At 39.9% G+C, this 15331-nt stretch overlaps 1 protein-coding gene and 1 long non-coding RNA gene across 2 annotated transcripts in view; one reads left to right on the plus strand and one right to left on the minus strand.

Annotated features, from left to right (window-relative positions):
• The window catches only part of igfbp5b (insulin-like growth factor binding protein 5b), a 45553-nt gene extending 44351 nt beyond the window's left edge, over positions 1-1202 (minus strand). Inside the window, exon 1 of the mRNA XM_028807573.2 lies at positions 309-1202. Coding sequence (XP_028663406.1) covers positions 309-642 — 334 coding nt within the window. The 5' untranslated portion in view covers positions 643-1202. The remainder of the gene's footprint in view (positions 1-308) is intronic.
• A 196-nt stretch (positions 1203-1398) lies between these two features.
• Positions 1399-10819, plus strand: LOC127529041 (uncharacterized). The gene is made up of 3 exons (XR_007935697.1): positions 1399-1714; positions 1910-2026; positions 10678-10819. It is a non-coding gene; the product is annotated as an uncharacterized LOC127529041 (long non-coding RNA).
• Positions 10820-15331: the final 4512 nt, after the last annotated feature.

Consider the following 15331-nt stretch of genomic DNA (forward strand, 5'->3'; position numbering starts at 1 on the left):
AATCTGCATCTATGACCCCTTAACAGTGCAGGTGCGTTGTGGATTTATATCCTTGTTTAATGTAATAAGTAACACACGTTCAGTCTTTGCCTTTCTAAACTATTGTTATATGTAGCTATACACATTCGTCATATGTTGTACCACTCGTTACACAAACACAATACACCCTTTAATTCCTCTGCTTTTATCAGAAATACACTTTATTACTTTAAGACTGAGCTTCCTTTAACCCCACGACACGCACAAAAAACAGAAACACTGCAGCCTAAACGTGGCTCCCCCTCCCCAGTCAGACCACCACTACTTACCGGCTAGAACGGGATGGTGCTCTTTGTAGCCTTTCTCATGTCGGCAAATTCCCCTGCCGTGCAGCAGGGCGTGAAGCGGCTTTTCCTCTCCATTCCTCGGCAGACAGCGAAGCCCCTGGGTGCACGGTTGCGTGTACACGCCACACTGCTGCCCCTCGGACAGCGCGCAAGTCAGGCAGCAGCCACAGCCCGGTTCCTTGACCAGCTCACAGCCGCCCGTTACCGGGGGGCACATTGATAGGGCTTTTTGATCACAAGCATCGCAGGGTACATAGGAGCCCAAACACTGGGACAGTCCCAAACAGCATGACAACAGAAATAAGTCCAGGTACATCTTCTTAATTTACGATGAAAAAAACAAAAAAGCGGGGGATAGGTTCACTGGTTGAATCTGAAAATGACAAATGCCGGGTGGTGAACTCCTCCAGACCTTCTTCAGAGTTAAATTGGTTTATAGCTGCTCACCACAGGCGTGTCGAGATGTGTGCCCTTCTGAGCTGTCACTTCAGGATTCCCTTTTTAGCATCCACACGCACCTGTGGCCAGTCACTGTGTACTGAGCAGGATCTTTGCTTTATGCAAATGCACCCACTTGCTCATTTAAGATTTTGAAAAAAAAATGTTTAGTTAAAATAAATGTACATACAGTATATTTATAAAAAGAACTGTAACAAAAAATGCAGAAAAAATTAATATCAAAGGTGCAAAGCGTTTAATTAAAAATAGACCTTTCCAAAAAAGTTTTTTTTCTTTGGAAAATAAAACAGAGAAAGATCACTGTCAAATTATCTATGTGTGCAAGTAACTGCAAATCAGTATACACAATCCCACAAGTTTTTAGGCGTATCCAATTCTTCCCCCCCAGGACAACTTTCTACACAGACTGATCCACTAAAGGGCACGCTTGCCCTTTTAAACACCGATTATGCAGTATTCTCGTTCCTGGGCGGCAACTCTTTTTTTCCCTCTTTTGCAATCTGAGCTGCCTTTAAAAACTCAGGGCAAAGAAGATGCCAAGAGTGAGAAGTAGCGCAGCCGAGAAGGAAAAAAAAAAATCAATTCAAAGAAACAAAGAATAGCGAGACGCATTAAATGGCCTGTGGGCACCAAAAAAGCTCCCACCTTATCGCACAGTCACGTGGAGCAACATCATAACGTTCGATCCAAAGGAGAAACAGAGCATTGGTGGAGCTTGGAGGCTCGTTTTCTTGTACAAGTGACCATAGAAATAACGCTTTGTGTATATCAGCTTGTTTCCTTGCTCGTAATCCTCCCAAAAAGCCTGTTTGACTAGAGTGTGCCTTTGTAAACGTGCTACCTGTCTCACGTCTGCGAGCGGAGGCTGATCCTCCATCACATATACGGCAGAGAAACGAGTGAGCCAAATCAGCCTTATAAAGTGAATGGTGGGAAAATGGATTTTAATGCGAAAATATTGGAAAGTTCATCTACAACCGTCTGATCCTTGCATTTTTAAATAAAATTTTAAATTAGATTGGAATAGTATAAAGAAACATTTAAAATGAAAGTAAGTAGAATAATTATTCATGTCATTTGTACATAATTTGTTTACCAAATCTCTTGTGTTTCTTATGAAACAGATATGAAAACTGGCATTTATAGGTCCTGCCTTGCTCACGAAGCTGTCTGAATTGTCTCCAATCCTGGTAACCTTGGATAAACTCTAAAGATGACGGAAGAATGGATGACTGCTTATAGTAAATATTTATACAGTAGTTTCATTTTTGAAATTGGACATACAGTATACTTAATTACATGCTTATTCTGAAAAAATTAACCATTTAAACTCAGCCTTTCTGCAACCAATACACATACAGCATTTTGTTTTTTGTGGGGAGACATTTTGGTTGTTGCTTCATTTTTAAGATTTGAAGCATCACATTAAAGCTTGTTTTAGAAAGTTTTATAAAGTTGATTTTTCTTTCTGTTGCTAATTTTGATATATACATATAGAGTGTATAGTTGTGAGTACCTGCTTGGACAAAGGTTCAAGGGCTGGGGTACCTCCAGGTAAATCCCATGTAATGAAACAAGAACAAACAAAGCCTTGTTTGGCTACAGAATACAAGCTCTGTCGCAGTCACTGGTCTTAGAATGAGTAGACACTTCATGTGAGTACCTCGTATATATGCTGCCTGCCCCGATGTGGTTTCCAGAAATATCAAGGAAGTGGTTCAGATGTCTTCAGAGCTTTGCCCCTCTTGGCTGTGTATGGAAAAGAAGAGGTAGCTAGCAGAAGTGTGTTCTCTTACCTCTCTGGAGCCTTGAAAGAGTCCCACAAGAACACATGTCTGCCACAGTATATATATATATATATATATATATATATATATATATATATATATAAATGGGCAGAATGGAGGCATAGGGGTAGAGCTGCTGCCTCACAGATCCAGCATTCTGGGCCTGAAGCTGATGCCAAGCCAGTAGTCATGTTGACTTGATATGTTCTTCAAGGATCTGCGTGGATTTTTCCTCTGGGTACTCCAGTTTTCTTTCCAACATACTGAAAGACTTGTTAGTTTGACTGATGATTCCAAATTAGCCTTGTGTGAGTGTACAACATTTGTTTGTCGCTCTCTCAAGGGTTGTTTCCCACCTTGCACCCACTGCTACAGAGATGTGATCTGGTCCCCTGCAACCCTGAATTGCATGAAGTGGGTTTGAGTATAATATGTCTTGTTATAGTTCTTGACCGGACAATAGTGCACAGTAAATGACAAATACATTAAATAGATTTATGGTCAACTTAGCACTTTCTTCAAAAGAATCAGATGTTTTTCATGTACTACAAATTATTTAGGGGGCGATTGGTGGTGCAGTGGTAGCGCTGCTGCCTCGCAGTAAGGAGACCTGGGTTCACTTCCTTGGTCCTCCCGGCAGGGAGTTTGCGTGTTCTCCCTGTGTCTGCGTGGCTTTCCTCCGGGTGCTCCAGTTTCCTCCCACTGTCCAAAGACATGCAGGTTAGGTGCATTGGTGATCCTAAATTGTCCCTAGTGTGTGTGTGCCCATTGGTAGGCTGGCGCCCTGCCCTGGGTTTGTTCCTGCCTTGTGCCCTGTGTTGGCTGGGATTGGCTTCGGCAGACCCTGTGTTAGGATATAGTGGGTTGGACAATGACTGACTGACTCACATATTAATTATTTTGCAAGTTATCTTGAGTGCTAGTAGATAGATAGATAGATAGATAGATAGATAGATAGATAGATAGATAGATAGATAGATAGATAGATAGATAGATAGATAGATAGATAGATAGATAGATAGATAGATAGATAGATATGAAAGGGACAATATAATCGATGCACTTAGGCTCATTGATAAATGTACATATATATATTCTCTATATATTGATGCATGTAATACTGCATACATTTTACGGATTGTCAGCCTGCACATAATTGTAAAATGTGTCACCCACATGTGCATAGGGGACACCTTTAAAACTATGCTGAAGTAAGCCATTTCACCCCGGGGTTAGAAGGGGCACTGTTGCTAACCAAATCTTCCCTTTCCCCTGAAGTGCAAATGTCTGAGGATCCTTGGGCACACCCTCGCAGGCTTTGGTAGCCCTGCCGCCTCCAGGACGGTTGCTATAAATCTGACCTGCTGACAGGAAGTGAGTGTTAATTCTGAAGAACCCATCTGAATGAGAAAGACCATTCCTCTACCTTGGAGACTTTGAGTGAACTAAAAGAAGGCAATCATAACTATTATTTGTGTTATAACATTGTTTTTCTTTTTTTATTAAATGGGAATTGCTGGGCTGGTACCCCAAACTCTGCACCTGTGTCTGGCCCATTTCTGACAAATATGAATGGCAAAACAAGCACAGTAATTGTATGAAAACTCACTAGTTACATTTTTATTTTAAATAAAGGCTTGTTTAGTGCATGATTAAGTAGAAAGCAGCCATTTAAAAAGGAAATGCAATGTTTTCTTTGATTTATAACATTGTATTATTAAGTAATCCAATCAATCATTCTTTATTGTGTGCGATCATAATCTACATCTTACCACTCATACTGTATCTCAAGGAGATACCTTTTTCCTTGATTTATATATAGTTTGGAACATTTTTTCACACCTTGTTCCATGTGACAATTATTTACCTTTTCTTATTCCTTAGATAAAATAAATAAAAAATCCAAATATACAAGTATCTTGTATTATGAAAAAGGAAAATATAGCAAGAAATTTGCTAACAATGTATTTTTGGCAGTTTACCAGTTAACTCCAATGCATGACGACAGTTGTGGTAGTACATTTTAATGATAATCTTAAAGATGTTTCTTTTTCAAAGCCGTACAGAAGGAGTATCATATGCAGTCAATGTTCCTGCTGTATGCAGATATTTATGTTTATGTACAAAGATGTTTACTGAGTAGTCAGTGATGAAATGTGAACCTCATGCAATGCACCAAAGGCACCCACCTGCACAGTAATGATTCCTTTCGTGGCTTTCTGTCTAAATATTCTCATCTGCGTGTTATCCAATTGCATGTACTCTCGCCACCACAGTTGTTCTATGTTCTAGAAAAGTGTATAAACACTAGAGGTCCGGACTTGATTTTTAGAACCAAACACTTTTGAGGACTGCTCAGGGGCTTTATCAAGGCTGTTTCTTAGATACATTTATTTGTGACAGATCACAAAAGTCAAGAAATTGTGAGTAAAAGAAACAATGAACAGTGCAACTCTTACAATTTTCCAGTTGATAGACTTTTATAAATGTATAAGACTCTGTATTATGACTATTTACATAACCATGATAGTGACTGCTTATTTTAGGGCTATAAATAGCTTAACTTTAAACTTGTCACCTGTTTCATCAATTGGACACCAGAAGTAATTCTGAGGACTTTAAAAATAGCAGTTCTATATTTGCAGAGGTTTTAAAAGTTACCTTTTTGCTCCACTTCAAATAACACTTATTTCTGGTTTTGAGATGCAGACGAATCATAGTTACGGTTAAAGAAAGGAACAAGCCAAGTGTGACTTCTTTAACAAAATGTGTTTTCTAAATGTTTGCTTTAGATGCACTTTCTGTATACATTGTTGACACCTTTCATTTATTATGTTAAAATCAGTTTGTTATTAATATACTGTGTGTAAAGCAAGCACACACACACATACTAATATGGCAAACTAATTTTCAGTTAAAAGCTGCTTACCCTGAAAATCCTTTATCCCTGCAGTCTGTGCTTTCTTCCACTAGAAGGAGCTCTTATCAATCATAAGAGCTTCTGTAGCCTAGCCTAAGCTTTATTATTTTATTCATTGTCCTAAAGTTCTTTTAAGCACTGCTGTCTTTGATAAACTTTGTAAATCTTTTAAATTTATTATAAAATCAGTTTGTGGATATCAGTCTTATGTTATTACTAATCTGCTACATCATTCTCTACCCTAAACAAATAAAGAATAAATTAGATCAAATTAAGAAGTAATTTAAGCATGGGGTTGTTTGCTAATAAATTAGCCCTGCAGTGCCTACCATACGTTTGCTGGTGTCCTTAACTTGTTCATTCCTGGTCTCTTAAATATATATGTCATTGTGTGAGCATGAGGAAGTCACTTGACCCGATTGTGCTCCAATAGGAAAAACAAAAGAAATTAAACCAATTGTATGTCACGTGTTGTAATTCACCTTGGATAAAGGCATCAGTCAAATAAGAACATGTAAATGTGTTAGCAGCTAGAAGGCTTGAAAGTTTCTTTTCCATTTTATGTAAGTTTTCTTGCCTTTTTCATTTTGCCACCCTGGTCTTACTTATTAAACACAACACTTCATTTTTCAAGAAAATTGTTAGGTGCCTGCTTTTGTGGTTGGTGTTCATTCATTCTGTGTAGTTTGTTGTCATGTATACATAGTATAATGAAATTCTTACTACAGCTCTGCTCAGAATGTTAACAGTACCAGAAATACCAACAAAAGGATAAACACTAACATGAAATTCATAATTAAACAAATACAAATTAACAGAATACATAGAGTACACCATATATACTGTATAATCATATATGCATTTTGCTAAACATATGAGTGTATGGAGCATTTTATGGGTTTTGGTAATAGAATATACAGTGAATGATGACTGTTATTTTATTTGCTCGTTCAGAGTTGAGGACCGATAAGGTTACTTCTATCATGTCATCACAAGCTGTGCTCCTTCTGGACTGGCCCCTATATATTTGTACCTGCAACATGAAGGCGGTGTTCATTCCTAGTCCATCTTCCCACTAGGATGGAGCTCACCCTCTTGAAACTTTCCTTTCAATCATAGCTACAAGCTGCCACATCTACATTTGCACCCTTTATTTTGTCTTTCAAACAGCAATATTAAATGGGCCATACACTGGGACCCCAACCCTCATTTTCACCTTTTTTTTGGTTGTTCTATATATACTATATGTGGATATATACTGTATTGTGACCAGTGGGGATGCTCTTGAGTTAACCCAGCACTTAAAATGACCCTCAGACACCACACAGTCCAGTCACAATGTTTTTTATTTATAGAAAGAAGGGTTCCAGGGAGGTACAGGGCACAGGTTACATAAAGGAAGAAGCAATACTCAGTCACCATTTTCTCCACAATACATGAGATTTTGTATCTGGCCTACCTTTTCCTCCTCTCCCCTGTCTCACCAATGGCACTGGCAGGTTTCTGTCCACTTCCTTGCCTGAGGCCTTGCCTCCACTTCACTTCCGACTCCAAGCTCCAGTTGGTCTCAACTCCTCCGAGTTTTTTTTCAGTTTTTATGGAAATGCATGCAATTTAATGTGTTAATGTTTCAGGAAGTCAAGACATACAAATAAACAATGTCAAGTATAAACAAATTTCAAGGAATCATTAAGTATACAAAATGTTATTCAAATTTGTGATTAATCAAAGTAACCACCTTTTTGGTGATATAATAGCCAGACTCTGGTAACCATTTTGATTCAGAATGCCAGTCACACTGTGCAAGTCAACAACTCTGCCTTCAGCAAAACAACCCCAGACCATCACACTTCCTCCTCCATCTTTGACAGTTGATGTCACACCCTGACAAACCATTCTTTCACCAACTCAATGGTGTACAAACATCTTGCGTGATGAACTTTCTTCTATCCATCACAGGTGGCGCAGTGATAGTGCTGCTGCTTTGCAGTAAGGAGACTGTGGGTTTGCTTCCAGGGTCCTCCCTGTGTGGAGAGCACTTTGAGTAGTGAGAAAAGAGCTATATAAATGTAAAGAATTATCATTATTATTAGTCTGCAGTAGTCCACAACCAGTATTTCAAGGCCCTATTCTGTCCTTTAAGGAATGGCTTTCTTACTGCCACTCACCCTGTCAAACCTGCAGCACAAGTCACCTTTTTGCAGTAGAAACTGAGACTTGCTTTTTTCGACCACTGTTAAGCTATGCTTGAAACTGCTGTGCTTTGAGGCCCCTATTATGTAAGCTGTTGACCCTCAGAAACTTGTCTTCTGATTGGGTTGTGACTTTGGCTCTGCCAGATCTCTTCCTATCAGAGTTCCTTCCAGTCTCCAGTTCCCTTTGGATTATATAGGACACCATACTTACTGACACTTTGATTTATTTGTAATTTCTCTAAATGAAAGGCCTGCCCTTCCAAAGAGGAATAATGCTCTGTCTCATTTCATTTGATAATTGACATTTTGTTGCCATTATCACTGGAATTTACAACTTTCTACAGTGTAATATTGTCAAAGTAGCACTTCAGAGGATGTGGTGACACAGTCAGTGTCCAACTCTGCTTTAAGACAAACAGGTTTTTAAGTAATCAATAGAAGTTGTGACACCTGTGCAAATTGTGTGTTTTAACTTTCAAGGCTTAATTTACCTTAATTGCTGCAGAACATCTGTAGGTTGTAACCTATTAGTTGTTCCCTCAAGAAGGCCAATTTTCAATATTCTGAAATTTCCGTTTTTCAGTTTTTGCTAACCTAAACTTTAAATTCAAGACTCTGGCAGTTTACTGCTTACCTTTTCACCATTTTAGGTAATTCATCGCATTTTAACTGATAACATCTGAAGAAAAACTGCAAAAACTGAGTTGTTGTAAAACTTTTGACCAGTAATATACAGTGGAACCTCGGTTCATGACCATAATTCGTTCCAAAACTCTGGTCGTAAACCGATTTGGTTGTGAACCGAAGCAATTTCCCCCATAGGATTGTATGCATCCGTTCCAGACTATACAAACTGTACGTAAATATATATATTTTTTTAAGTTTTTAAGCACAAATATAGTTAATTAAACCATAGAATGCACAGTGTAATAGTAAACTAAATGTAAAAACATTGAATAACACTGAGAAAACCTTGAACAACAGAGAAAACTAACACTGCAATAGTTTGCGCTATAGCGCTACCTGGTTAAAAACACTTTTTTTTTAATGAGTTTTAAGCACAGGGAAAAAAGTGAACATTCGAAAAAATCCTTATTTTAATAAACCACCAAGAAAAGTAACATTGCAACAATGCACACTACAAACTGATCGCTGTAAAGAGAAATGAAAACAAAATCAAGCCCTGTGCACTCTTTAACTGCCTTCCTACCTTATACGTCCAGCTCTCTCTCGCGCGCTGCCTGTGTGTGTGCGTCTCTCTCTCGCGCTGCCTGTGTGTGCGTCTCTCTCTTGCACTGTCACTGTGTGTGTGTGTGTGTCGCGCGCTCTCTCGCTCTCTCTCTCTTGCTCGCTGCACAGGAAATGCACAGGGAGAGACTGAACATGTACAAACCGAAAGGGAAACTGGCTTGTTCGTATACCGAGTGTGTGGTCGTGAACCGAAGCAAAAGTTTGGCGAACTTTTTGGTCGTAAACCGATTTGTATGTGTACAGAGACGTTCATGAACTGAGGTTTCACTTTATACAGTAAATGCACAGTCATTATAAGTTTACATACCCTGGCAGAAACTATGAAATATTGTCCATTGTTTGCAAAATATAAGTAATAATGCAGAAATCTTTCCTTTTAATTAGGGAGTGTGCTCAGGCGAGGCAATGTATTATCACATAATTGTGTGTGCCTTTTTTAAATCATAATGATACCTGAAATCATCCAAATGGGCCTGGCCAAAAGTGTACATACCCTTGAATGCTGGGGCTGTTAATATACACATAAGTTGACACACACAGGTTCAAATTAAGGGTAATTAAGGGAGAGTGTCCACACCATTAACATCTTGGATTGTAATAAGTGTCTGTTTATAGTCAATTTAAGTTGAGGCAGAGCTGCAGTGACTTTGCTAGATGCCAAGCCATGGGGAAAAGCAAAAAAACTATCAAAAGGGCCTGGGAGAAAAGGTTGTTGATTTGTATAAATCAGTAAAAGGATAAAAAAAAAGATATCCAGAGGTCTGAAGATGCCTTTCGGCAGTGTTCAATCTCTGATAAAAAAGTGGAAAGTTAGGGGTTCTGTTGTTATCAGGTCATGTTCAGGTTGACCAACCGAGATTTCAGCAACAACTGCCAGGATCATTTGTTGAGCTGCCAAGAAAAACCCACATGCCATTTCAACTGATATACAGGGTCCTGTGCAAACAAGTAATGATGCTGTTTTTGCACAATAAGGAGGTAATTGAACAAAAAGTGGGCAGCGCAGTCGAGTTGGAAGAAAAAAGCCTTTACTGTGCCAATGCCACAAAACAGCCCACTTATAATATTCCCAACAGCATCTAGACAAGCCTCACAACTTCTAGAACAAAGTCCTTTGGAGTGATGAAACCAAAATTGAACTTTATGGTCACAACTATCTGGTATGGTACTATCTATGGTTTCTGACTACTGTATTGGATTTTTTAAATTTGTTTCCCCTTTTTTGTAATCATTGTTGAATCTTCTTTGAATCATCTGAACAAATATTTAAATATTTAAGAACCATTATTTATTTCTTTAATGTTTTTTTCTCCTTTCTGCCTTTGATATTTGTGACTTTAAAAGCCTTTGCACCAGTTTTTGGTCCTGAACAAACCAAAAGCCTGTCTTTTGAGTTTGGGGCCTGAGGTAGTGAGGCCTACTCTTTAGTTCAGACCTTTGTGGAGCACAGGTCTGGCTTTTAGTTCCTTGAGAGCAGGATCATAATAGCATTAGGTATTACTTTACCTGCAAGCATCTCTACACCCATTAATGCATTTCCATGAATCTTTAATACTATTATATTCCATCTCCAGTTTATCCTGGTATTGACATTCATACACTTTATTGTTTTTATGAGCTTAGACCTGTGTTTGTGGTATATCTCCATATTGGCATCCTAAAATTTATTGATATATGCCATCAGTAAATTTATCGTGATGAAGTTCATTTTGTTTTTCTTTTTCCCTGTCTTTCCATAGTTACTTTGTGTATAGAAATGAGGCCCTGAAACCCCAAATGTTTAAATTGTATGAACTGGAGGAAATCTGGGGCAGGGTTTTAGGAAGAAACCCTGTGGATGGAGTTTTATCAGCAGCAGACTTATTCACTATGAACCTTTAGTGAGTTGTTCCCAGATGTGTGTTCTCAGTCTACAATCACATCTGGACCTGCAAGACCATGTTACTAGTAAATGAAAGTCAATATAATGTAGTAATTATACGGAGACGGCAATAAATCTGTTAAGTGTTATACTGGATTAAGTGGCTTCAGTAAATGAATGGATGTATCATGTTTTAGGTGGTGGAGAAAGTAACTAAAGTAACACCTACAAAGATAAATTAAAATGAGCTTACATGAACCGAAATACACACAGAGGGATGAACCAAGGAGAACACAAAAATGCCAAATAAATATAAAAGTAAATAATACGCCACAGTCCTTTTTGATTTCTTCTTGTTCTAATATAGTACGTAGGATGGCTATATTATTTTCCACACTCTGGTTATCACTACAAAGGCCTCTGTCCCTCACCTCCCGCATAACTAACAAAATATTTTGTCAGTTTGCAAATTTTAGGAGCAAATTCCAGTGCATGATGATGGTGTAGTAAGTGCACTTTTCTGATAATCTCGGAGATCTTCCTCTTTCAGGGAATGTGCAGGAAAACAGCATATTTATTATCCTTCTGTATCTAGATTGCTATCTTTATGTACAACTGTTTTTTGCTTAGTAATCAGTGATGACAAGTAAACCTTATACAATATATTCAACATATCTCACTCTTTCTCTATCTCTGCCTCTTCTGGCAACCCTTTGCAAAGACTGGCCTTTAAACATTAGCTGGGGTTTACTTCTGGGCAGTACACAATCATGGCGTTTACCAGACACATCGTCATACTCTCAAAACTATTGCACCCTTTAAAAGGCTAAGCCCTTATTTATACTATATCTAAGAAAGACATATGTGCCAACAGAGCAAGTAAATGGCACTTAATAGAATCAATAGGATATTGTGTTCTCTGTATACAAGGGATTAGACTAATATTGAAGCTACACACATCCATCCATCCATCAATTGGATATTGTGTCCTCTGTTTGTAAGGGATTAGACCAATATTGAACCTATACACATCCATCCATCCATTTTTTAAACCTGCTTATCCAGAGCTGGGTTGTAGGGAAGCTGGGGCCTATTTCAGCAAGATTGACGCACAAGGCTAAAACAATCCCTGGGTGGGATGCCAGTCCATTCCAGAGTGAACAAACACACATACATCAGTGGTCAATTTAGCATTAGCATGAGACGAGGACTGTGGCAATGCAAATCTTTAGAGTAGGGGTCCTGGAGGGCCACAGTGGCTACAGGTTTTTGTTCTAACCTGGCTGCTTAATTAGAAAGCAATTCCTGCCAATAATTTAATTTCATGGCTTGTTAGAGCTTGAAATCTGCTATGTCAGGTAATTCTCATATCCTAGATTTTCTTCCCCTTTCTAAGGATATCATCCAACTGATTTGAAGGCTAAAACGGATGAGTAATTCTCAGTCCTTCACTTTTTTCTCTTCCCTTTCCTTCCAAGTATTTAATTAAACCCAATAGTGATAAATATGCACAGGTGTAAATGGTAACAAGCTAAATGGAGAACACTCTCAATGGTGCCTCTGTAGAACATGGTTAGGATGGAAGGGGGAAGACTTGCTCACCTCAGGAAGTGTAGTCTCTGCTGGGCTTTCTTGATTAGTGATGAGGTGTTATGCATCCATGCAAGTTCCTCAGTTATGTGCACACCAAGGAACTTGGTACTCCTAACAGTCTCCACATCAAAACTGTTGATGTTGAGTGGGATGTGGGCAGGATGTGATTTTCTGAAGTCCACGATTATCTCTGTTGTCTTGTTGACATTGAGAGATAGATTGTTGTCTTCACACCATGCACACAGCCGTTCCACCTCATCTCTGTATGCTGTTTCATCATGCCTACTGAGGGATATTACCAGCCGTTCATCCCGGCCAATACCCCCAGGCCGCCAGATGGAGCCCTCCCTGCAACATGGAGGTGCCCTGAATTCCAGCAGGGCCTCATGGACATTGGAATTTTACTGCACAGCCCTGCTGGATACCATGGGGACCACAAGGGGACGCTGCAGGGAGGCCCAGGGAGTGCTATGTGCACTTTAACCCGGAAGTACATCCTAGTCACAGGGACAGAGGAAATGACGTGCTTCCGGGATGAAGAAAAGGAAGTTTTTACCTGACACGGAAGTGATAAGAGAGTCACATGGACTGAGGGACAGAAACACGTCCGGGTCAACAAGTATAAAAGGACTGTGGGAAATCCCAGCATTGAGCTGAGTTGGGAGACAGGGTGGCTAAGCGTCTGGGAATAGAGGATTGTGATTTGATTATAGAGAATTGTAGTGTTTATTGAGTATTGTGGAGTGGAGGGTGCTTTGTGCACATTATTATTATAAAATAAAAAATTCTTGGACTTTTACCTGGTGTCTGGCGTCTGATCTGAGGGTTCAAGGGAGCGAGAGTGGCCCAATCTGTCACACAGCTTATCAGTCCCAGCACCGTCGTATCATCCACAAACTTGACGATGTGGTTGGTGTTGTGCGTGGCTCTGCGTGAGTCAGCAGGGTGAAGAACAGTGGACTAAGCACACAGCCCTGCAGTGCTCCAGTGGTCAGTGTGATGATGCTGGAAGTGTTGCAGCCCATCCAAACTGACTTGGGCTTCTCTGTCTAGAAGTCCAGGATCCAATTGCAGAGGGTGGTGCTCAGGCCCAACCTGCTCAGTTTTACAACCAGCTTTTGAGGGATGATTGTGTTGAAGGCGGAGCTAAAGTCTATGAATAGCATCTTGACATATGTGTCTTTTTTATCCAGATGTGTCAGGGAGAGGTGAAGGGCAGAGCATATGGCATCCTCAGTTAACCTGTTTGAGCAGTATGCAAACTGAAGAGGTTCAAGGGAGGCAGAGAGGTTAGTCTTTATGTGTGACATGACTAACCTTTCGAAGCACTTCATGATGATTGGCCTGAGTGCAACTGGTCGGTAGTCATTCAAGCATGTCACTGATGACTTCTTTGGCAATGGTATGATGGTGGTCGACTTGAAGCATGCTGGGACTGATGATTAGCTCAGAGATGTGTTGATGTCTGTGAGGACACCAGCCAGTTGACTGGCACATTCTTTGAGCACACGACCAGGTATGTTGTCAGGTCCTGCAGCCTTGCGTGGATTGACTCTGGCTAGAGTCCTCAATGTCAGTTATGGAGAGACAGAGTACCTGGTCAGTGGAGGGAAGTGTTGCTTTTCTCGCAGGCTCTTTGTTCTGCATCTCAAACCGTGCGAAGAAGTTGTTCAGCTCATCCGGTATGGAGGCATCACCATTGCTGCTGTATGGGTTGGCTTGTAGTTTGTAATTGTCAGAACGCCCTGCCACATACAACATGTGTCTCTGGTACTGCTGAAGTATTTGTTAATCTTCTACACCTATACCCACTTAGCTCTCCTTATAGCGTGAGACTGGTTGGCTCTGGACACCCTGAGGGCGGCCTTGTCTCCAGATCTGAAGGCTGCATTTGTGATCTTGAGCAGCTTGTGCACTTCTCTCATCATCAAGGGTTTTTGGTTGGCTCTTGTGGTAACATCCTTTGTAACAGTAACAACCTCTATGCATTTGGAGATGTAGCCAGTCACAGAGTCTGTGTACTCCTCCAGATTGATGGAGTTACCATCCATAGCAGCCTCCCTGAAAATGTCGCAGTCTGTCAATTCGAAGCAGTCTTGGAGAGCTGAAACAGCAGCAACCTGCCACAGTAGTCGTAGTCCACCTCATAGATCATCGACCGAGGATGGACCAATAGCAAGTGAGGAGACCGACAAGATTTAAAGGTGCAAAAAAGTGATAAGTATTTATTTTTCACAGAAAAGAACTGAAGTGTCCACAGTGCTTCATAAAAATGGTTTCTTTGGATGAATAAATAAAGTTAAAAAATAATCAATTAAAAGTGCAAGAGCCAAATAAATAATTTAGTCACTTTCAAGAGAAATCAATTGAAATAAAACAAAAGTGTTAAAATAAAACAAGGGAAACCTGTAGTCCCCTTGGAAGCACAGATACTGTCCCAGAGTGTCACACCTAGTTATGCCCTACCAAGGAGTTTCGGTCAGACCCTGGCAACTTGCACAGAGCCACTGGGCCGCCATTGTCCCAAGACCTGCTTACAGCAGCAGTTTCTGGCTTCACATACAGCTCCAGCTTCACACAATTTTATTGATTATTTATTTTTTGGGACAATGTTATGCATTGCACTATTTTCACTTTCTATTTGGTTTTAATAAAAACACTGACACTTTTTGCACCAACCCCTTGCAGAATCGGTGTGTCCTCATTTGCCTGTCAGATCTTGGTACATGACTATCAATGGTTATGACTTGAAGAGGATCCTGGAAGCAACAAGGTAGCATGGAGCCCACCTGGACTACCATACTAAGTCACTGATGGGTCACTTTGTAGTTTTTGGATGAAAACAATTTGTAGAAGAAGCAATGGAGGGAATCTTTTTTTTTTGAGTAGGTAAGCCAGCTTCTTTATTTTATTTATTTTTGATTAACTAATGTTCTCAT

This window comes from Erpetoichthys calabaricus, chromosome 8 (genome assembly GCF_900747795.2).
Source record: "Erpetoichthys calabaricus chromosome 8, fErpCal1.3, whole genome shotgun sequence".
Classification (NCBI taxonomy): Eukaryota; Metazoa; Chordata; class Cladistia; order Polypteriformes; family Polypteridae; genus Erpetoichthys; species Erpetoichthys calabaricus.